We start from the raw sequence: 24,333 nt of genomic DNA on the forward strand, positions 1-24,333 counted from the left end.
CTTTTAAAAGCAGGACGTAAAAATAAACCGTTCTACGTTTTAAAACTTTTCTTTTAATATATACGACCACTGCTGTAACTCCCTGCCACCACTTGCAAATTTACTGCGGCAGAACTCCAGTCCTACACAGTTGGGAGGAATGGAATGAGAGGCAGCCGTGGGCGATACCAAGTTGGGACGCGGTCAGAGGGGGTGAATCGGGAATCACCGAGGCGATACCCGGTGTTCGCACGCATAAATGGACACCGAGTATATTTCTGATCACATTTATAATTGTTAACGTCTTCGTCTCGTGAGAACATGTGCCTATGATGTTGGCTAAAATAAGTAGAAACACTCCACTCTCACCCTGGATCCCTCATTTTCCCACTTCCACGCACCGCACATGTATTCCTATGTTCGGCTTCAACTGGGAAGGGAACAGAGTGGCGTTTAGCAGTGGTGACGGAACAACGACTGTTTAACGGAACTAGAAGAAGTCTCAACAAAGTGTGGATTTTCTTTCTACTGTTGTCGGGGGGAAAACCCCGTTTGGACTTAGTCTCTTATCCGGAATAACTTGTTTTGTCATTTAAAGGTGAGTTTTACTTGGCCGGCGATATTCTGTGAACGCGTTTGTCTGCGTTTATTACTTCAGACCAAGTTTTTAACGGCGTCTTTTAGGTAAAGGTAACTGTGAAAGATGTTTTAAATTAGTTTCCGTTTGTTTGTATGTTGAGTTTAGTATCTGTGTTTGTTACTGCTTTAAACCGTCACAGGAAAAGATGACTTCAGTTGCTTCTTCGACAGTGATGCTGCCAGAATATTTCACAGGAATGCTGGGTATCCATTGTTTTGGCATGTTACTTTTCCCTGTTTGATATATAGAAGAAATGTTCATCTTAAAGCAGGATATTTGATCCCACATATTTGCTCAAGCTCAAACCTTCTCTCCTAAAACCAACTTACAGTAATGTTCTCCTCATCGAGGAGTTAGTTGTCATTCGGAGTTAGTGTCTTAATCCGTGTCGTGTTTCATAAATCGGTGGATCATAAAACGGTTTAAAAGTTGCTATAGCGGTGTAACTGCCGCGTATTGACACCCACGGATGAAATGGCACAGAGTTATGTGTACACCATGCCGCTACTTTGCCTCCCAAACTCTAGTTTTGTCCTCTTTTTGACTACTTTGAAATTGAATATTAAACCAGAGCCCAGTCCAAAACAAACGCAGAGAGGAGACGCTAACATGGTTCTGCTAAGTTGTCGACGGTTTTGGTCAATCCTATTTGGTACGTGTTGTCTGAAGTCAAATGTGCTTTTTTTTCTCTCCCTTGTGTTAGAAGTGACGCACACTGAGGCGTAATATTTTGCCCAAGAGCACTTCAGCAGTGAGGATGCTTTTGCCAGTTGAACTTGTGTCCTGTGGCTGTCTGTTTTTTCTTCTTTCTGATGTGTCTTTGCCAAAGGAATCTTATTGTAAACACTGTCGCACAATGCACCAGTGGTAGTACAGAAAAAGCTTGCTGCGTTTCCCAAACTTGGAGTTCACTATTGAAACTTGCTGGCTCGCTCTCACTGAGTCAGGGGATCCCACGTCAATTCTTGAAACCCATCCAGTACATATTGTGGCAGGTTGACCACCTTGTGTGGCCCATTCCCCAACTGGCTGTCCACGGCTCTGTTCCAGCTGCGGGGGAAGATAGAAGGAAAACAACTCTCTGTCCTGGCGCGGTGGTGTTACAGAGCAAAGTTAATAGTAGTGTGTGCGTGCATGTGCGTGCATATGCGCGCGCGTGTGTGTAGAGAGGGGGTAAGGCAGTGTGGGGCAGGTGTTGTCTGCACAGGAAGAGCAGGACTTCAGTCGGAAACACAAAAGGAAACGCGTGAACAAAAATGCTCGGTGTTCGTGCTTTGACTCATTCAGATGAGTCTGTGTCGGAATGTGTATGGGATCGTCCATCATTGCACAAGGCAATCCCACCGCTTTCTCCATTAAGAAAACACTTAATGTGAGTAACAGATTCTCCCACTCTGAACCTTTTCACCTTCTTTTTTTTGTAAAACATCAGACAGTAAATGCTTGACCTGTTGTTTCTATGAACTTATCAGAGATTTCCTCAGTATTAAACTCAGCTTTTTGGCAGCTCAGCTGAATCCTCAGCCTTGAGGATGGCTTACTGTGAATATGAAAACTGCTTGGTAGAGTGCCTGCGCTCCAGAGGAAAGCTATACGTTGGTAACTGGAGATAACCTGTAGAAGTTTACATAATGTTTCATCACAATGCAAATTTTTGCTGGGAAAGCCTCATACACCCCAGGAGGGCAATGTCATACAATTACAGAGGATTTGATATAAAATGTCCCTTTCTGACTTAATCTCTTAATCTGCCTTTGGCCTTGTTAATGGGAGATTAGGTGAAGGAGAAACTGTGTTTTCATTGTCAGAACAAGGTGACCGATAAATAAGCCCGCTTCAGCTCCATGAGAAAAGATGAGATTGCAGTTGTTAGCAAACTACGAGAAACTCTATCTCACGCTGTGCTACTACGTGTCTTATCTCCCCAGTTTCTGCAGTATGAGGGTGTGTACACAGTTCCTGATGTAAGTTATATAGGTGCCCTGGGCTCTCCGCTGCTGTCAGTGAACACTACGTGTAGCTTCTGTAGGATTCATGCCACGCATCTGAAGTAAGTTTACAGCCTAATTTCTGGAGAGGTGGTATCTTTCACGTGTTTTGGCTGGCTTTATGGCACTGTGAGCCCCGAAAAGGCTCAGCTGCAGACAGCTCAAACCTCAAATCTTAAGAGGATACGCCAGGGGGAGATGCCTTTACTGCATCTGCAGGGATTCTGCATTACTTCTCATATCCATATCTCAAGTACAGCAAGGAGATGAAGGAAAAATGGGTCAGCTCTTCCTGTATTTGTCTGCCTTTGTCCCTTTTCCTTGGATTGTGTTTTTTTCCTTCTGCCTGTTTAGCCTCTTTATTGAAGCTTGAGTCTTTTCAAGGAAGTGGACCAGAGGGATTTAACCTGCCAGTCGGTATCCCCTGAGGATGTTATCAGCTTATTTCACATGCCTCTCGCTGCAGCTCTCAGCACTCCTTGCAGGATATTTTGTTTATTTTGGTTGGATTGGTTGCATTCGAGTGTGTTACTGAGACAGAGAGCCACGCATAGGTCGATAATACCAGGCACCAAGTCCAGTAATATTTCCGAGAGCATTTTTTTTATTTCATAACTTTTAACAGTTTCTTCACTTTGCCTTTCATTGAGGTCATTTTTACACTCCGATCCTTTCACAGCTGGTGTTTTAACACTTTTTTAGTCCCTATCTCTTGAAGCGTTTCCGAAACTTCCTGCTCAATTAAAGCATTCTTCTAGAGAACAGACACTGTGTTCCAGTCTTGTGACTCTCCTCAGGTGTGACAGTGTAAACAACAGGAGACAATCCCTCTGCAGAAGCTACACACAGAAAACGGATCAGATCATTTCCACAAACATTTGTCATTCAGCCAGAACGAAAGATTTTTCAGAGAAAACAACAGGGCTCGGTTGAGGTTTGTCATAATTGCCGCTCTTTTTTTAATTTTTATTTTTTTAATCCCTCCTCTTTAAGTGTGCTTGCACTATTTTGAGCGTATGTAATGGCCGGGTTTACGTCTCTGTGGTGTGTTGAACTGCAAGTGCTAGTTTTGTGGGGTTACTCATGCAGAGTCCAAACCTGAATGTTGGGCGGGGAGGGAAGGGAGCGACTGCTGACTCTGTTCTAACATGTCTGGCAGCCAGCGGCAGTTTGAGATATGCGTGTGCGTGTGCTCCCAGTCCTCGCTCGGAGCCACATGGATGCCAGATGCTATGAGAAGTCATTTTTCTACAAAGGTAGGCGAGCAGGGATCGTACCTTGCTGCAAATTCACAGGATCGTTGCCACTTGAACTCTCAGTTTCCGTTGTCTTATGGTGAAGAAAAGGGCTCATAAATTCCACGTGGCTATTCTTTGGGTAAAAAAGGGTGTGAGCATTTCAAATCAGAGTGAGGAAAAGGTTGATTCGTGTAAGAGTAACATCTCCCTTACAGTTCTAAAATGATTCACAGATTCAAGAATTCTTGCTTTTGATAAAGTTTTGCTGGCAGAATGAAAAAAACAATAGAAAACCACACCAGGACCACCGTGCCGGACCGGGACATCTGTTTGTTCGGATGCATTTTGGATCAATAACCTAATAATTATCACATGATACGTGAAGTGTTTTAGATGTCAGTATCATATGCTGTGTGCACACTGCATCCCAAGTCTTCCAGCCAACTTGAACCAAGTGTAAAAAGATAGCTCAGCTTAGGTATAACTTTGGTAGCAGAGCAGTGGAACACTGGCAGGAGAGTTTTCAAGGCGTTTAAGACTTTTAAAACTTGTGTCAAGGCATCTTCAAAACTCTAACCTAAACACATATAAGATACAAATGTTGAAAATGTTAGAAATATGTCAAATTCAGCTTAAACGTGAAATAGAGTCAAAATTATAGTCATGTCTGTGTTAGCCCAGTGTACTTACTGTATGTCTTCTTCTCGTGCTGTTGTTGCTATATTGTGGTGTCATTTTCCCAGTAGCAGTGCCTACTGTTCAGGCTGCACTGCACAAGTGCCTCAAGTGCTTTTAGAATGACTCTTCACTCGCGAAATAAACAATGCAGACAGCATTGTTAGTGGCTTTAGTCCCACTGTTTTGGCTGACCACCAGGGTCCAGTCAAAAATACTGAAATAGTCTTTATTAGTTGACAAAGTTGAGATTATCAGGAATTGTCATAGACATTCCACAGCTAGGAGGATACAGTACAAAACCATCCCTCCATGTTCATAGAGCTCATAGGTTTGTGTCCTTTGAGGTTGTGGTTGTTACTGGACGTAAGTCCTGTTCTGTGGGTACTTGTAGCCCCCAGAGCACTAAGGGTAAACACTGCAGACTAGCCAAATAGAAACTATTTATTTGGTTTGTTCAAGCCAGCTTACCCGCTTAAAAGAAAAAAGAAAAAAAGTTTAAAAAGGTGTCTTTTCGTGTAAAAACTGCCTGAGATGTTCACAAAAACAAGTTAGCTAAACGACCTGCCTGGCATGTTTCATTTTCTCTTTCTCGTTTGAAAACAGAAGAAAGCTTTTTATGTTTATTTATGTGAGTTGTGATTTTGAATGAAGTTATGACGTATAATTCCGTCTCCAGCACCACGTTTACTTTCGCTGATAGCTGGTGCCGTAAGTCTTCAACCGTTGGCCAACAAACAGCTCGACCGGCGCAGTTAAGAATGTGTGTCTAAAACCTGGACATCGGAGACACTGAAAGGACTGAAATTCTAAACTTAAATGGTTCTTCCCATGGAGAATGACGTCCCCCTTTGAATTTAAGTCATTAGTGCTAATTAATGAAACTGCATTTTATGTATGAGTAGTTCAACCTGAAGCCGTCATCTATTTCCTCGACTTTTCTCAGTAAATTATGTAACAGCATTACAGTGCCAGGCTGTGTACAGGCCCGACCTTAAGCAGTTTATGAGCATGAGATTTGATCATGGAGGACGCCCTTCTGTTTAACTCTCACGCCATTGATTTATTTGAGGAATAACGTAGATTGTATTTTGCTTGGCAGAATAAATCATTCTCTGGAGCTGGATCCGTCAGTGTTGTGGATAATTACTATGATTCCCGTTCTGAATATCATCAGCCTTTAATGAGTGGTCTTGCTTCTCCAACGTTTAGATTTACTCATAGCCGCGGACATATTTTTACTGTAATTCTCCCTGCAAGATGAGTGGAAAAACACAAGGAAATCTAACAGCCGACGTACAAATATATCTTAGACGATCTTGTGGACCGGGGATTATGGGAATCATGAGATCAACGTGTCTCAAACAGGCATTTTTATTCGTCTTAAAGGCTAAACAAACGAACAAAAAACATTCAGGTACCAATTTAAGGGCAGATAATCGTGTCAGCTGTTATAGTCAGAGTCAGAGTTTACCCAAGTATCCAATTGACAAGCCAGTCAGAATCCACAGGAGACTTTTTTTGACCAGCCTAAAGTAGCACTTTGGGTGGTCAAGCGTGCCGTTCATCCAGTGTGCTTTTTCCAGTTGGTTCCTTAAAACTCAGCCCTCGATTGAGTGCATCAGCAGGTTCAGCAGAAGAGAGAAGGTAATGCCAGCTTGTGACCAGTGTGATTAAAGCTACGAGTCGGCTCAGCAACATTTCTCAAAAGCTGAATAAACTGATCTGTTGGCAGGGAACTGAGAGGGGAAAAAAAAAAGAAAAGTACCTGTTCCCACTTGAATCTAATTGTGCTATTTCTAAAAGTTATTCCCTTCTGTAAGGGAACCCTTTAAATATATCAGCATGGGGCAGTTTGTGTCAGCATCTGGAGCCAATGGGGCAGGCTTCCTCCCATATTAATGGCTTTATGGTTTGTGTTTTTCCTGCTTACACATAGCTCACTGTAAAGGTGTAAAGTGGTTTCATTTTTGTGCTATTTCTGATGAAAACTTCCGATAATTTGCTGTGGCTCCAGGAACGCATTAAGAGGATTGGGTACTGCTTTTCGTACTGTGTGTGAGCATCTGCTGACCTATAATTTTTCAGAAACAATTCCAAAAAAGAGCTGGCCTTTACCCTTTTATTAATAGAATAATTGCTTCATTTTTCTGTTTCTTAGAAAGTAGCGGAAACCTTCTCATGACAGGGAAGTATTGAAAAGTGAGCTGACATTTAGTTTTTCACCACAAACATTGTGAGTGGTACAGTACACACGTGCTGTTTCATCTTATAGGAGTCTGACATGGAGACGTTGTCAGTGCAGCACGCTGTGTGCATCGGGAATCAAAGGCCGCCATTGTTGGAATGAGAAGCAGATGTTAGTGAGGAATTCTCCTGACTGCAGCAGTTTTTTTCCTTTTTTCATGCCTAAGCTCTGAGCGCTGCCTCACTCCATCTCCCTCCCCCCCGCTGTCTTGCTCTTTGCTGTGTTTATCCACCCTCTTCCCTTCTCATTCTTAAGCTTCGACACGCGCTGTACCTGAAGCTGTCATTAAATCAGTGTGGTGACAGCCTCCGCCTGTCCTTCCCTCTCTAAGCAGAGGAAGTTTTTATTTTCCTTCACCATCTCGGGGCCCTCTACTGTATTTCTCCAGCTACTGAACGCTGAAACTCCACCTCTCTGATGTCAGAGGAGGGAAAGAGTGAGAAAGCGAGATGCGTGGCTGTGACAGAAGTCCCGTCTTTCTATCCCTAACAGGAAAACGTTGTCAGGTCTGACTCTGTAGTTTGCCACGTTGAGAGAATCCCAGTTTCAGACTGAGAGGCAGGAGAAAGCTTGGCTGGCTGCTCTTTTGTGCGGGTGTTGCTTTAGATGGACTTCAGCATTGCATCACACTTTGCACCACAGTGAATGGGGGTAATGTCATTATCCAGCACTTCTCTCTGAAAGTGTGTCAGAGAATGCACCTTTTTATTTCATTGTGGACACCTCCTCTGTAGTGATGCCTCATGACATAGACATGACACAGTAGACCTTTAAACCCACGAGTGATGATTATAAACAGAATTGAACCCTGTCTGACTTTCACCGTTCAGTAGTAAATGAGCAGTTAGAAGGTGCCTGTGGAAGTTAGGAATCATATTTCTGGCTGATAATGCAATATGAAATTACTTCAATAGAGCCTGGTTTAAAAGCCATTCATTTATCTGTATGGTTTTTTGGAGACATAGTAGACCGAGATGTGTGACTTCATACTCAGACAAAGACAGTCCTGAGATCATTCGCTTGGATGTATTTATTGTCTTCTTAAGGTGTGGAACAGTTTTGAAGAAGAGATTGAAAGCATGATACAAATGGCCACAGTCTTGAGAGAAAGTCCTCTCCTCCCGTGCAGAACATCCTCAGATGAAGATATGCTATCCTTCTAAATTAACAACACAGTGGCATCCGACCTCATGTGTGACATAAACTCAAAATATCTCAAAACTATCCACACATTACCTGGTTAATGGTATCTTTGTGTGTGGAAGAGCTGGTGACAAACAGGCAGTGCGACCAGAAATGACAGCAAGACGTGTCTTTGCCTATCTTCCTCTTGTTTATTCTGCTTAGGCAGTGTTAAAAAAAAGGAACATCACAGCCACACTCAACATAGCCAATACTCCTAGATGCTGGTGGCAACATGCAGTCAAGTTTATTTTCTCCTAAACTGGTACAAGTTTGATGCATATTTTCTATTTGGTGACATTTCAAAAGTTTCTATGGTTATTACTGCTCATATTGTGGGTCTCACTTCTCATTAACCCCACAGCCTCGCTGTTCTGTCGTAGCACCGATCCACACAATGTGCAGCATGGTAGTGATGTGTTTCGTCAAGGTCAGCAGCAGCACAGAGTGTCATGGTTCATCAGCAGAGTACCGGGTGGCTGCTCGCCTGCCATACCGAGCATCCAATGACCAGCTTTAATGAGAACTGAGGTTGTATGTCGACAGTATGTTTATTTATGGTCTCCTTGCCCACAATGCTCCTTGTCTCTGCAGAAACAAAGCAGCGTTATATGTTGACAACAGGCGTGCTCAATGGGTTCTCAGTTCGAAAATCATTGTGCGACTTTGCAGCAAAAGTCTAATTCTTTAGTCAAGGATAGTAGAGTAGTAGTAGTAGAGAGTCATTTTAGGGCTGTTTTCACAGCTGCCTGCTTTGTCAAAGCAGCAATTTGTGGATTTTAAGACTCGTCGCCTCATCTTGTAAAAGCTATTGCATAAACTGCTGATGCGTGAATTAAATTAAAAAGCTGAACGTGGGTCGAGCTATGGTTACAGCTCGGCTTATTGTCAAGTATATCGTAAATGTGCTTCATGCAGTTTTGTTTGTGCTGTGTAGGTGGCTCACAGAACTGGGTTTAAGTCCCTGTGAATATGTCCCTAAATTCTCTGAGCTTTTTAAAAGCTGATTGTCTTCCACTGTAATTCGATCCTGCCCTGTATCCATCCTGTCTGTTTTTAATGACAACACGGCTTCAAGGTGAGCGACTTTCAACAGGAAGCGGTGATAACCTGAACTGATTGTTCTTTAACATTCTTCTGTCTGGTCTGAGACTTTTCACACCTGCTGAGGGTCACATCCTCAAGCTGCGAGGTGCTTACAGGACATCAAGTGTAGTTCGAGTTGTGTCTATACTACAAATGTGTGCTGTGTGGGAGATTAGAATGGTAAAGACTAGTAGAAGAATGCACAAGTCCAAACATGAAACCTGACTTGGATCAGGTGCCAGATAGTGTTAGAATTCTTCAACACACACTCAAAACATTGAATCTTAAAATCTAACAGATCACGTCTCTCTGAATCCTTAAGACTTAATTTTAAAGCAAGTTGATAAGGGGGTTTGGTTTGGCAGACAAAGCCGTGGTTTAGCTCCTGCAAGAGGATTTCAGGAGATAGAAAATGAAAAGATTCAAGCAGAACAGAGCTGAATGTGCTCACAGAAGTGATGCCAGAAGGAAGAACGTGGATCTCTTTCAGTTACAGAGCCAACAAATTAAGACAGCAAGTCAACATCTAAAACCCCCTCATCCAATTTCTTACCAGCTGTTCCCAACAAATAGGATAATGCTAAGTTTCTTTTTGCTGCCGTGAAGGCAAAAGTTCAGAAATACGTTTTTTATTTGTTTAAACACAATAGGAGGGTGACTGTTAGGTGATATAAATTGGTTTTGGATACGAGTCACTGGGTCGGTGTTTCCTCTATGGTGTTATTATATTTCATCATTTCCTCTCCAAACATATGCTCACATGTTTCTCTTGAGTCGCTGACATTCCTCTGAAATGCTGTCACATCTTCATGGACGTAAACAGGAACGCTGCCCTGATTTATTTATTTTTTCTTTTGTCTTTTTCTAATTTCTCCCATCAGATCATTTCAGTGTGTTTATGCTCCTTTAAAATCCTCATTTCACTCTTTAGATAAATTCGAGATTCATATGGTTGCTACACACCCATCGCTTCCACCTCGAACAGCAGAGCATATCTTTATAGCCCATACACTGTCATACTGCAGAATGCACTAACTTTCTCCTCCCTGATGTGTCTCCACAGTGGTTGACTGCCCCTTGGGTCCCCATGCCCACTCTTATTAGTGCTCCTTGGCCTGCTGAGCCCACTGTTGTATCTGAACTTGGCTGCAGCTGAAGCAGAACTACAGTGACTGGGCGGTGGTGGGTCGTCAGAGGGCCCAGAGCCCCTATAGCAGGCAAAGAGGCCTGTTCTGTCCCAGCCACACGAAGATGAACAAACTGAACTTCCACAACAACAAAACCATGCAAGACCGCCGCTGTGTCTGTGTCTTTTTGCCCAATGACGACACCCTCAACATCATTGTCAACGTGAGTAAATAAATCATCATCAATCAAGACATAAGTTGTTGTCTTTATGCCCTAATCACAGACTTGATAGTAGTATTGATCTTTTCATATAAAAGCAATAAAGCGAATAAGCTCCTTTAACTACTACAACATATGCTCTGCACTTCATGGCAGCTTTTAGTCTAAGAAACACTGTTATTTGTGTTGTAGAGACATCCAGAATGTGCTTATTTTTGGTTGTGTTATGTATATGATTGCTGATGCTCTTAAAAGTCTTAAAAAAACTAAAAAGCTCCTGAAATCTCCTCTTTAGGTCAAGACTTTGTGCCAGGAATTGTTGGTCCAGGTGTGTGACCTCCTCAGGCTGAAGGACTGTCATCTTTTTGGGCTCAGCGTCATTCAAAGTAAGACTTCTCCGCACCTCAGGCATGCATTTTGTTTGCATTTAGCTTATTACATTTCACCCACAATAAGCAATTGTCAACAGTTTTTTTTAAGTTTGATATAAAACAACCTATTACCAAGAGCAGAATAGCTTTAGGCAGTTACTTTCCTCAGACCAGTATTTTGGCTTAGAGACAGGAATCAGCCCTAAAAGTGGCTTCTCACGCCTGCCTGTTATGGTGGTCTTTGAGGAACCGGGGCCTCCTCGTCATGACTGCCTCCCATTGTGTGGAAAAGCTTAAATTGTTTTTGATAGTGACGAGACTCGACGAGAGTCGTACGTCTGGAATGAGTCACAGTGTCTGTGTTGTGGTGAGGCAGCCAACAGGTGACGGTGGTAGACAGCTGCAAGGGGAGCTACTGGCCTCCAGATGAGCCAATAGTGGCACAGCAGGTCAGATGAGCAGGAGCCAATAGGTCTGATTGTGGGACATTCCTGGAGTACTTGACTGAACAGCGTGAAATCCTCAAGGCAAACAGAGGCCACCCACTCCCTGAGGGTTACCCAGTGTCACCCCGACCACAGCATCTGCACCAGGCCCAGGTTCAGATAGGCATAATTCTTATTTTTAGAGAGGATTCACCACAGATAAACAAGTAATGCAAGGAAGAGCTTTTTCGGTTGCGTTTTCAGTTGTCTAAAAATGTAGTTCCCATAGTAAAAACTGCAGGTGTCTTCACAAAGACTGATTCGAATCCAGTTTTTGCAGATTGTAATAGTTGCCCATTTGACTTATTTGCTTATAAGAAATAAACGTTCTCTCTTACTATTGGTGTCCACATATTTGAAAAGACTTTAGAAGTCTTAACTTCAGAAATGTTAAACTGTCACACACTAAAATCAAAACTTCCTGAACAATCTGGAAGCAAACACTCCAAGTCATCTTTCCAAAGCTGTCAGAAAGGCTCTGCTCCTGCTCTTCGTGCACCTTTTGCTTTTTAACTGGATGCTATTATATAGAAACTCAGCATTGTCAGATCAGTAGACTGCAGCTCATGAAAGGCACCCCCTCAGGAGTAGATAAACACTTTACAGAGAGAGATGGAGAAGTGAGACTCAGTGTTCAAAAGGACGTGCTGAGGTTGTCTGATGTGATTGCCTTGAGGCAGGATTTGAACAGGGTGCATTCAGAGAGGATTTCCCTGTGCACATGCATGCACCTATATATCAAGTTGTGTACACACTCAAACACACAGAGAGTGAATGAGTTAAACCTGTTTCTGTACCACAGATAATGAACACATCTATATGGAGTTGGATCAGAAGCTGTCTAAGTACTGCCCCAAAGAATGGAAGAGAGAAGCAAGCAAGGTAAGGAGTTTCCATCAATTTTTTAGCAGAGGACACATACATTTATTACTTCTAAGTCTTTGTCATGAAATTAACAAACAAAATGTACAAATATATGAATATAGAATATTTTTCTGCCTTTGAACACATAAACTTTGGGGGAATTTACATTTAGTTCTTTGCAGGAGTTACTTGGTACGTAGGTGGTTGTATCATCCTGGTGAACCTGCCACAGTTTGTCTGTGGCTGGCTCAGTGGCTTCAGCCTCTTCACCTTGCATTGTCATGCACTCAGTTTGTCAATCACAGATAGACAGCTGTAAATACAGCCTGCTTTGAAAACCCTTTGAGTTTGTGTCATTCAGACCGCATTCTCAGGTGTCCTCAGTTGGCCTCATTCTTTTAGCATCAGGTACCTGGATGTGACCCAAGCCACACTGAAGGGTCCCTATTCAGCTGATGTGCCTCCTGTCGGTGAAAAATAATACATTTGGCTGAGTCCTGCCCTGGAACCGGTACCCACTGCTATTATTAGCTAATGACTAAACTAACAGTATGTGGCGTGTTTGATAACCAGTCAGGTTGTGCCTAAAATGAAGCCTGAAGTGTCTGAAACATTTGCACAGAGCTGTATGTAACTTTAAACATGGCTTGTTACATAAAGACTTCTTTGCAGAGACTACAGTTGGTGGACACAGAGTTTCTGTACCATACCGGGCAAACCTCACTGTGACAACAAGACTCTCTAAGAGGTCACTGTGTCTGGTTGTTGAACTGTTGAGCCCAGCTATTTCAGGACAAGACATTATCCGTCTTCCATATGAGAGTGGTAACGACCTTCTCCTCACTCTCTCAAAAAAGTCAGATAATCCTTTTTCCTAAAATGTGCAGTAATGTTGTTTAAAGGGGAACTCCGTTATTTTTAAACCTTATTTCTGGCATGAAATACGATTTCTCTGCTCACCGAGAACAGTTTGGCTAAAGTCGGCGTCCTTCGGGAGCTATTTCGATAACTCGCGATCAGCGTATATCCATAAAATTGAGTGAACAGGGCAGGGACGATGCAGATCTAAATAAGGCATTATCTGTCTTTATTTCACCAATACTTTAAGAAGAATTAATGAACAAACGTGTACTATAGCTCTGTTAGCACATAGCTAATGTTATGTGGCTACTTGCAGCTATAGGAGAGCTAACGGAAGGAATTCTACACACACCTCTACTGGGACCACTTCATCAACATGCATGGCTGCAGCACAGCTCATCCCCTTTAAGTATTAACTATGCTTGTCTGAGCACTGCACCTGGTACTGAAAGACTCCATGAGGTGGAGAGAAGTTAAGAGTTTAGCACCTCTGGATTTGCGGTATTGAAAACAATGAACACTGATGAGCCAGAAAGCTACTATAGGCATGCAAAAGTGTACTAATTTGTATTGTCTGTTGTAAATGTAGAAATTTGATGTTTGTAGTAGATGAACAAACACTTCCACCTGTATGTTTTGCAGGGCATTGACCAATTTGGGCCTCCAATGATCATTCACTTCAGAGCTCAGTACTATGTGGAAAATGGGAGGTTGATCAGGTCAGTAATGCCCCTCAGCTGTTTGTTCACGTGATGAGCCTGTACTAACATCACTCAGTTAAGCTCCAGTTATCTTTAAAGATGTTACATCTGCTCTCTGTCTGTCCTGCAGTGACCGGGTAGCCAGGTACTACTACTACTGGCACCTGAGGAAACAGGTGCTGCTCTCGCAGTGTATCCAAAGAGAAGAGGCCTACTTCCTCCTCGCAGCCTTCGCTCTTCAGGCTGACCTCGGCAACTTCAAACGCAATAAGCACTTTGGGAAGTACTTTGAACCCGAAGCCTACTTCCCCCAATGGGTGAGTATTCTAACACATACCGTATGTGGGTTGTGCAGCTGTGTGTCAAACTTATCAGAGAAAAAGGGGTGATTTAAGATGATCACCATCGTGAACACACTCTGAAGGCTTCCTGTTCACGTCAAATCACACATGGCTTCAATATTCTTCTCCACATGATTGCAGTTTGAACTCTCATAACTTTACATATTGAAGCTTTACATATTGACTTTCTTCCATAAGTACCTCACACTTGTTCTTCCTTAATGAAGACAGAAATATTTAGTTTTTGTTTGTACACAACTGAAAATCCTAATTACTGTTGGATGGTGATTTAATTATCTTCTAGCAGAATTCTGCGATAACAATAACACTACAAGAGAATTTAATAGTAAACACATGAATGTATCAGACTGTGTAGCTGTGGTAAGTCTGTCTCATGTATCAGTGAGTCACAGTGAATGTCTTTGTACAGCTTCAGGGACTTCAGTGGGTTCGGGCTAAAGCAGACGAGAAATTAATTGCTGTGTCACTGATTGAGAAGCCAAAAGTGCAGTTACAGGCCGTCAGCCATTGTTTAGTGTCCTGGCCTGCAGTGTGTACAGTATGTGGGTCTGTAGCAACCTTCCATTAATCAAGCTGTGCCAAACACTTAGCCATACCTTCACATCTGAGCATGTGGGATAATGAGAACTGGGGCATCGAGTTTATATTTGTCCCCAGAAGTGGCACACTCTTATTTATTAAATTTTTTTTCAATCTTGCCTCAGCTAACGTGGTTATTCTGGTAACACTGTCCCGCCGCCACCACCCCCCTGACAGCCACACCCGTCTGATTGCTCTCCACTTCCTGTGATTAGCCTCCTGCCTCTTTATCACAGTTGAAACCAGCAGTAACAGGAAATTGTTGTAAATTGAACAACGCATGCTGCCCTAAAGTAAATCTCTCTCTGATTTAGTTGGCACATAAAAACTCAACTTACAACATTTTTCTGGTTCCTGCTTCTGGCTCTCATTCGGTCTGTCCAGGCGACACCTGTTTGCCCTGCAGCAGGCGGCTTCATTGGCCTCTTTGGCCATTCTGCTGTAACGAGTCTGTGCAACTTAAGGGAAGCCAAGACTGATGGCTCCCTCTGTCTCTGCCCCTGCTCAGGTGATAGCCAAACGTGGCCGTGAATACATCCTGAGGCATATCCCAAACATGCACAAAGACCAGTTCGCCCTCACGGCTTCAGAAGCACACCTCAAGTACATTAAGGAGTGCGCCCAGCTTGATGATGTCACAGTCCACTACTACAGACTTTACAAGGTGAGAACTGCTACTGTTGTCACAGCAGATAATCTGATATTCAACCTCTCACTCTGGTATAAATCAAGCCATTACTGATGTGATGAACATTACATCAATACAGATGTTTTACCCTTATCTGGAATTGAAATATCCTCTCACATGTATTTCATGTAATTTTCGACAGGACAAAAAAGAAGTCGAAGCATCTCTCACATTGGGACTGACTTTACGTGGAATCCAAATATTCCAGGTACAGTTTCTTACTTAGCAATCAGAAACACAGTATATTTCCGTTGTGTCGGCTCCTCATTTGGGGAAAAAGTTTTACATGATACATTTTTTACTTGTTTCAGAGTTAATATTTAGTTTCCAATTTAGTAACTCTAAAATTAACGGGGCTACATGTGATACATACCAGTATTGTTTTTACAATTTGAGTAATATGGTAGGTTTGTCATACCCACATGTATTACGTCACGCACACTTTTGATTAACTTGTTAATGCAAGTCTGAAGAAGTCTTACGAACTGCTAAATCTAGTTGACATTTGTGTAAGCCATATCGAAGTGACTGGCTGAGCTAGCTAATAGCATATTTCACTATTTCAACAGGTAAAAAAAGTGTTAAATGTGAGTGGTTTGCCAAATATGTTTAAGTGTTAAACTGTGTCTGTTAGTTTTAGTCGGGAAGGTGAGGGAGGAAAAGTGTGCGCATGCTCACTGGACTCCTCTGACAGCACTCCACAGAATTTAGCCACTGTTTGCCCAACGTGTTACTACATGTCAGCGTGTTTCCTTTTTTTCTTTCTTTCTCCTCAACAATGAGGAGACGTTGTAAGCACGTGCACCTCAGCCGGTTGCTAACAAACAGAGGAAAAGGTGGTGGGCGGGGCTTCGCCACCGAGATAGACACACACACAGGCGTCAGATTTTATCGGTATTTTCAGATTTCATACCTTATTTGAAAAAAATACAATAGTAATACAGGTGTGAATTAAAAAGAAGGCGTGCTGCTCAGCCTGAGCGTGCAGTATTGTCACTGTTCTTTGTGGTTGTTGTTCAGTTGAAAAGCATCCACATACTTGTGCTTCTGTGTTTCAGAACGTCGGCTCCGTGAAGCAGCTGCTGTACGACTTCCCTTGGACCAACGTGGGAAAACTGGTATTTGTGGTGAGTCAGATGCAGCATCAGATCACATAGCCCAGAGGAGCCTTTTTCATAGGTGCTGCAGTTCTGTTGTTTTTAAATGAACTTGAGCAGTGATGAAACCCAAGCGTCCCCTGACTTATGGCGACGTTTGTGGAGGCCAAGCTCCTGCTCAGCATTGTGGAAATTTTGACTCAAGCCTCCTTTTCTCCACACTGCTGTTTTATCTTAGCCTGCAAGTCCTCTGGAACTAATCAAGGATTTTGAAAGACGTTCCTTGCACACACACACATGCATGCGCACACAGTACTGTATACGACATACACTTTTTCATGTAATCAACGACAGGATTTCCTTTTTTATGATAAACCTGTCTTGCTGCTTCCATTTTATTAATTATCTCTGATGTGCCTTTGCCCCTTGAAGGAAATCCTGTTAAATCTTCTCATCTCTGCTCTGAGTCAGCTCGTCGTTAAGCTGAGTGCAGCAGTCACTTAATTCTGTAAGGTTTCTGTTATCGCAGGGAGGCAGAGAAGCTTACTATATGTCTGTTTCACTCTCAAACCCTCATAATTTCTGCCACTTGGGTTTTTAATCGCAATCCAGGGAGATCATTGCCGCTTATCACTGCTGTCGCACAAAAACGGTTCCCTTGTGATTCTAAATTTGGATTCCTCATTTATTTTTATACCACAGAGTGAAATTAACAGCCTGTAAGTTATCAGAGAAACTTCTTTTATTGTCCCAAAAAGTGAGATGTCTTCATCTAAGAGTGAGTTTAAGCTAATTTGGGTTCAAACAACGGTTGTGTCTGCTACATGGCTCACAGTACAGACATCCTGTTTTCCTCATTTTGTTTTTTTCAGCGGTGTCTCTCCACTGGTGCTGTCTGGAGCGCTGTGAGAATGAACGAGCGCCGGCGCGGTTGTGGTTTTAACTGTGGACCCAAAGGGCTCCTTGTTGCCCTGTCCCACCCTTCTCCTGAATAACAGGCTTTCTCCTCAACCCCACCCAGGAGTCACTTCCACAGGCAGCGCTGGTGCAGCAGCAGATGGGCCAGAGAGCCAAGCGAGCAGAGGGACTCGTGGGTCAATAAACTGCAGATGTCGTGATGGTTTCTGGCTTTGATTCTGGCTTTTGGTCTCTGGAATGATTTGAGATGATTTTTGGTATCAAAGTTTTAAGGAGGGAGGAGTATGTTTTCAGCTAGTGCCTCTGAAAGCTGGAATGATGTCAGCTTGGTCCGTAACCTTTGGCTCACCGGCGCTTTGGTCAAAGCTGAGGGATGGCTCGACAGCAGCCCCTTGGTGACACTGGGAGTTTTCAGTGTGTGTGGCCTGTTGAGGCGGCCTTGTTGAGGAAACTTGTCCAATGACTTTCTAAGGACTGATCATGTGTACTGCATGAAACAAGAACCTACCCAAAGTGGCCTCTTAAAAGCTTTTAATAACCTGCCACTCGACACCAGCCTACTTGTACGTCTCTGTATAGAGTTAACACCAGTGGGGAAGACTGATCCAGACATTGAGCTTGAAAACACCTTTTCCTCTCAGAATCATTCATATGTTGCTGTAAGCATTGCAACAGTTGCAGATATATAACTTTGTTGTTTGTATTTAGTCTCTGGCCTTTATGGAAATGAGAAACTGTGAAGAAAGTAAAAAAAAAATCATTAAACACTGGCATCCTTCTCTATCCATTCATCCACATGTTTAGTGTGTTTTTGTGGACACATAGGCTTAAAACCCAAATGATCTCTCATTCCCACACGTATCTGTTGTCAGATGTCATAGTGAGAGAACGCTTCAAGAAGCTCAGTTTGCTTCATTCCAACACGGCTGCCGCTCAGTCCGACTTCACTTTTGTTTTACTGGTGGCCTCATGAAGCTGCAGAGGGGCAGTTTGGGGTTAAAGACATGAGGTATGGAAGAGAATTTCTCCTGCAATTTCCCACCCAAAGTTTTTCTGCCGGTCCAGGGGTTTGAACAGGAAATCTCACTGCCTCAAGGATGGCTCTGCCCAGAGAAAATGAGCTTTTATAGGAAAGCCGCCGTCAAAAAAACTGTGGGTCGGGTTTTATGAACTCATTTCCCAATAATGCAACGCTGAATGCCTATGACTTGCTTTAAGCAAATTTATATTCAGCATCTTTCTTTAAAAAGGCCCGGATAAATGAAGTGCAGCGCAGCTCTGTGGGTAGAAATGAACATTTTAACTGGTCTTGCCTTTCGAAATGCAGAAATGTTTTGCGGTCTGTGTTGAAGACGACTCTGCTAACACCACAGACAGCTGTTCTTGGACCGAGCCACTGCCAAAAGGCGCGGGAGAAAGCATGAGCCCGCCATTTCACTTTTTCCGTGCATCGCGGCCAACATGTCCTCTGCCTGGAAAATCATCAAAACAGCTCGAAAATGCTGTTTCTGTAGAAAGGAAATGAAGAACAGACACATGGACTGATTGTAGATTTGTGTTTGGCAACAAACTCTTGGATTGAAAGAGCAGGCTTTTGCCCCCCCCCACTAATGTTTGCCCTCCGGCCTTTCTGGCATTTAATCATAATTTCAGATCTACATTCCAATGTCATAATCTCGTAATATTAACTGTTGTAAATCACAGAGTCCTGTAATCAACAATAAAACATGTGCTGTCTTATTTTTCTCCCTCCACCCTCACAGGGGAAGAAGTTTGAAATCCTTCCTGATGGTCTGCCTTCGGCTCGTAAACTCATCTACTACACAGGCTGTCCCTTGCGCTCTCGCCACCTCCTGCAGCTGCTCAGCAACAGCCACCGGCTCTACATGAACCTGCAGCCTGTGCTCAAACAGGTCCGTCGACTGGAAGAAAACGAAGGTATTGATTTCCGAATGCAAGAAAAGAAACCACAAGATTCCCTCTGCAGTTATCCCAGAGGACCTTAAGCAACCTCTAAGTTTTGTCTGAAAATGTTGAGGAATAGCACTTTGATCTATTTGCACCACGTTGAGTAGTAAAACGTCTCCATGCTCCCTGACTTCAGAGAAGAAGCAGTACCGGGAGTCGTACATCAGCGACGCTCTGGAACTGGACATGGAGCAGCTGGACAAACGTTCCCGGGCCAGCGGCAGCAGCGCTGGCAGCATGTCCCATCACAAACGTCTGTCTCGCCACTCCACCACCAGCCACGGCAGCTCACACACGTCCGGCATCGAAACAGACAGCTTCAGGGCCCCGGGTCAGGCCCCACACAGGCCTCTACGAACCTGCAACTCATCCACGACCAGCCACGGGAGCTCCCACACCTCAGGCATAGAAAGCAGCGGCAAGGAGCGTATCTTAGATGATGACGGTACGAGTGGGTAGCCGATCCTGGGTTGAGTTCAAATCATAAAAAATTATTGTTTTATTATTTTAAAGAACAATAATTGTGATAACATTTGTCCCTGCAGAGATTGAGATGCTAGTGGATGATCCCAAAGACTACGAGGAGCTTCACGAGATGGCGTTGGATCAGGAACTGTGTATCCACATCACAGAGGACATGCTGACGATGTCCCCCGATCAGACCAACGGGTACTCAGGTAGAGTTCAGTGTTTCTGCTTTAACTCTTACTATAGGATCTGCAAAGAAGAGATGCCATCTGGTTTTCCCACTCTGAGTGTACACCGACTAAAACATATTTGTGTGTTATTTCAAGGACTCATAGTAAAGGACGTAAGCTCCTCAACCTCCAGCTCCTCGGAGACTGTCGTCAAGATGAGAGGACAGAGCATCGAGTCTCTCCCGCAGGTAAATCACATAAAATTTTTATCAAAGTGTTTTAGTTTTGTTAATTGTACTAATGTTAGTGGAAAATATGTTCAATTAGAGAAGTCCAAACTCTTACTTTAAAGGACTAATTTTGCTGTTCCTTTAATCCCAGTCTTATATGAGGATGACCGTCTGTCAGGCTTCTCTTTAGATCTCCGTTATGTTTGATTGGCTGCAGCGTTCTTCACTGCGTTTGATTTTCTGCTTTCCATCCACACAGACATCTGCATGCAGGAAGCCTCAGTCTTCAACAGACCGGCACAGCCAGTCACTAGATGATGTCCGGCTCTACCAAAAGGACTGCCAGCAGTGGGCGGAGCTCTGCCAGGACACCGCTCACAGCTACACGTTCGGCTGTGCTCAGGAGCTGAGCGACGGCGATGGCAGTGGGGGGGGCGGGTACCAGGCTCTGGCCGACCAGCGGGCCGGCATGCTCACCGAGCAGCACCCTTTTCCCATCAAGAGGACCAACAAGTACTTCTCTCTGGACCTGACCAGTGATGAGGTGCCCGAGTTTGTGGTGTGACAGAGGCAGAGCCGAGGCGACCACAGGGTGACGTGCTCGCTCCTCCATGTCAGATGTGGAATTGTTTCAGGGCTCAGAAAATGAGAGGCGCTGCAGAGGTGGTTTCTATTCTGGCCAGAAAACAGCAGCCGTGAGTGACGTGGGAACGAGAGGCCTCGCCCTTCGTGTACCACCTGAGACGTATGACACAATAAACCGACATGGAGGATTCTGGCTGAAATTGCAATTCTCATGGTTGGAAGAGAACCTGTGTTTTTAAAATATAACCCAAACTGCTCCCCTGTGTCAAAGGAAACAAAAGGGATCGTATCACCTTCATGTTCATTCACATTTGTCTCTTTCAAACTTTTTGTCAGCAGCCACATCTTGTGCTCGTGATAAAAAAGACTATATGTACACGTGTGCTAACAGCAGACGGACTCATGCACAGATGTGACGAACATATCAAAGATTTCATGTAGAGGAAGCAATGGACAAATTCCCTCTGAGCACCAAAACCAAAGAAAAGAAATGAAAATAAACTGAAACATCTGTTCCTATGTCTGCATCATTCTTCCAGTGTCGCGGGACATTTGAGGGCCACACTGGGAGGAACTATGACCCATAATCCTCTGCCACAAAGCCTCTGTCTTCTTCTCTTTCGGTCTTCTGCCACACCACTTCATTTTACCTTAAGAAGAAGTGCAGTGTGCTAACACACCCCCGAGACTGGACTCATGTGAACACACAGCCGTCGTGCCTTCCTCATACTATGCAGGTGTTTAACGCTCGCCTTGACAATCACCCCCCACCCCCCCCCCCCACCCCCCTCCTGAGTCAGTTTTTCAAGCCATCGGAATTCAAAGTTCTGCTTTATCTTATACATCATTCGCACACTTCTTAAGCAGACTGAGGAAGTTTTGCAGCATTTAAATATTAAAAGTGAGGATTTAACGCCATTTTAGGTTCAGACGAGTTTCCAAGGAGGAGTGTGGCCGGAATAAGTTGCTGTATAATCTAAAGCCAAAATGGAGACTGATTGGCTTTCAGCCAGAACAAACCGCACATGCAAACTGGAATCTGTTATCTTTATTCTTATGTTACCAGAAATTTCTTTTACATGTATTTTTATATGAATCGGATACGTTAAATAATTATCCTGCGTGCAGCATGTGTCATTCAGCATTTCGATCAACTGTAGGGGACAAGTGTTAAAGTTTTGTGGCTCCAAACCAGAGTAACTGGTCTGATCTGGTGTTATCGTTTTAATCACCCCACAGGATTCAAGAGAATCGAGGCCTGCGGCTACCGACTGGTTGTGTTACAAGCTGTTACTCAATTATCATGTCACCTTTGAAGTAGAATGAGAGTAAATCGAACCATGCTGCAAGTTAAGAGAATGAATTATAAGTGCCACAACTGCGGCTTTAAATGTTTCTATTTGTCGAATTTTTATCAATAACGGCATTGTTGTTTTTTTTAAAAAAACTTTTACAATAATAACAAATGGTGTTGACTCATGTTTGAAAAGTTCTACAAATTCTCGTGCCAAACATTAGACGAGGAGATCAAACCACACTCGTGTTTATCTGGTGAATATGTCACTTCAGTGTGACTCAGCAGACAAAAAGCAGAAGTAAACGTTCTCCCATACAGCTCCTTCAGGTTTTCAGCGTGAGGCAAACCTCTCCACGTGGGTTCCGAACAGTATTAGGGGAGGCTCAGTGAATGGATGTGAGGAGATATTCCATTAATTAGCAGAAAGAATCACTTAAATGTCTCTGACATGGGTAAAGAGCTCAGGTGCGTTCGCTCTCGGGGAGACTGAATGTCAGAAACTCATGAATACCTTTGGGGCAATTCATTGATGTGATTAGTGTAGTTTGAATAGGTCAAAGTATGTGTGTATGGGAGTAAAAGATACAATAGTGATTCTAATAGGCATCTAGAAATGTAGCAAATATGAGCAGAGAGGCGGTGTGAGTGTGGTGTTTTTTTTTCTAAATCTGACAAGCTCACTGTCTCAGGGCTGCAGTGCATGTGAAAACAGCTTGATTAACTTGTTTAATTGTGATGCTTTCATCAACAGTCGGTAAACAACATGCCGTTTTCAGAGAGTCGGAGGCTCTGGTTGGTGGATTTTGGCACGGTAGCCTGTGTTTTCAGTCTGCACGCTAAGCTATGCTATTGAGCAAATTTTATCTTCAAGACGTGAGCCTGTCAGTCTTCTCAAGAACACTACAAGAAAACGTCAGCTCTCTCTTCAAACACTGAGTGTTACTTGCAGATAAGCGTCAAAAGGCTTTTTTGGTTGGCAGACATCTCAGACCCACTAAGATGTTTTTTGGTTTTGGTTTTTTTAAACCTCCAGCAAATAGCCGAATGAAACTTTGAACCTTAACTGTTAGCTCTAAGTTGCCGAGCTCAGTTTTAGCAATATGAGATGTTTCTTCTCCCTCCAAGTCAGCTTTAAGTATCAGAAAAAGGTTTTGAAGAATAGACATTTATGTAACACGTAACACATGGATTTGATATTGCTGTGTAATTACGAGCAACTTCTATATTTCTCGCTGTTCGTTTCTATCACTGTTATAGACTTATAATTACTCATTAATGGAAACTGTCTGTTGTATTTTGATGGGCAGCAGTGTTTCTTATGTTAAAACAGCATGTGTTAAGGTACATAGCCATACAGTCATAACCCGTGTCCTTAAAGGGGTCATTATTTGTTCATCACTTACTTCTCTGGTGTCAGTATATGGTCATACTTACACTTTGTAAGAGTCTGTATGTTTGCGTCCATAATCCTTTCTGTGAAAGGATCCTCCTGCAGGAAAAAAAAAAAAAAAGTTTTTGTCACCCTATTGTTAAAAAAAAAGAAAGAAAAAAAAGATTTGTCTTAATGAAGTGTGGTCTGTGCCTTCTTGGTACTAATGTCCTCAATATCCAATAAAAAGGTACATTTATTTACCAATGTACTGCTGTTGTCTGGTCATTTAAAGTCAGAACAAACAAGGTATACGAAGAAAAGGCATTTTAAAAACTTTCAAGACTCCAAGACTAATTAACCATTTAAACATTGCACACAAACAGAGCACACAATGTTTCCTTAGTTCGTGCTGCCATCTGGTGGAACACCTTAACCGTGATGGAAGTTAACAGTTTGGCCTGAAGGTGGCGGTACTGTCCCACACAGAAGCCCCGGCTCAGCATCTTCTGTCTTCTCCACCTCAGGCAACACCTGTTTTCTAACAATACATTCGCTTGTCAAGCTCACATGTAAGTTTGTATCTTACAGTACACAGTTGATAAATGTAACCTTGTATTTGGACTTGTATTTAGCAAGTCCAAATGTTTTTTTGTGACTGATGAAAAAAACATGAACGCAAATTCACTTAAACCAGAAATTCGTGCTGTGCAACAAAATACCAACAATTCTGATAGGAAGACGTCCTGAGAATTATACATCAGTTTGGTTTTACAAAGTAAAACTAGAATCCTTGTAAAATATAAAACTGTTTCAGTGGAAACAATATGGAGAGTTGCAAATACAGCCTCCAATACACAGCTAACACAAAAACCCTAATTTACTTGTTAACAGCTGCTGAGCTAAAGCTAGCTCAGGCAGGGATAGCTCGAGGGTT

General features: G+C 43.1%; 1 protein-coding gene across 3 annotated transcripts; it reads left to right on the plus strand.

Annotated features, from left to right (window-relative positions):
- Positions 1 to 394: 394 nt before the first annotated feature.
- On the plus strand, positions 395 to 23,663 carry frmd6 (FERM domain containing 6). Of its 3 annotated transcripts, none has more exons than XM_072366060.1 (14): positions 395 to 577; positions 10,100 to 10,386; positions 10,679 to 10,769; positions 12,042 to 12,121; positions 13,607 to 13,683; positions 13,796 to 13,982; positions 15,115 to 15,270; positions 15,437 to 15,502; positions 16,353 to 16,421; positions 19,073 to 19,247; positions 19,414 to 19,722; positions 19,823 to 19,954; positions 20,072 to 20,163; positions 20,405 to 23,663. In XM_072366060.1, exons 2-14 carry the CDS (start codon positions 10,288 to 10,290, stop codon positions 20,708 to 20,710), a joined length of 1,839 nt encoding a protein of 612 aa, XP_072222161.1. In that variant the 5' UTR covers positions 395 to 577; positions 10,100 to 10,287; the 3' UTR covers positions 20,711 to 23,663. The 3 variants fall into 3 exon arrangements, with proteins under 3 accessions (XP_072222161.1, XP_072222162.1, XP_072222163.1); XM_072366061.1 differs by lacking the exon at positions 395 to 577 and adding an exon at positions 3,333 to 3,541; XM_072366062.1 differs by lacking the exon at positions 395 to 577 and adding an exon at positions 3,701 to 3,863.
- Positions 23,664 to 24,333: the final 670 nt, after the last annotated feature.

Source organism: Leuresthes tenuis, unplaced genomic scaffold (genome assembly GCF_036924035.1).
Source record: "Leuresthes tenuis unplaced genomic scaffold, fLeuTen1.0.hap1 SCAF_15, whole genome shotgun sequence".
Classification (NCBI taxonomy): Eukaryota; Metazoa; Chordata; class Actinopteri; order Atheriniformes; family Atherinopsidae; genus Leuresthes; species Leuresthes tenuis.

Excerpts from the sequence above, each read along its gene's own strand:
- frmd6 (XM_072366060.1), top strand. The coding sequence starts at position 10,288 with ATGAACAAACTGAACTTCCACAACAACAAAACCATGCAAGACCGCCGC. Across the intron at positions 13,684-13,795 it reads GAAAATGGGAGGTTGATCAG|TGACCGGGTAGCCAGGTACT; the intron begins GTCAGTAATGCC and ends TCTGTCCTGCAG. Across the intron at positions 13,983-15,114 it reads AAGCCTACTTCCCCCAATGG|GTGATAGCCAAACGTGGCCG; the intron begins GTGAGTATTCTA and ends GCCCCTGCTCAG.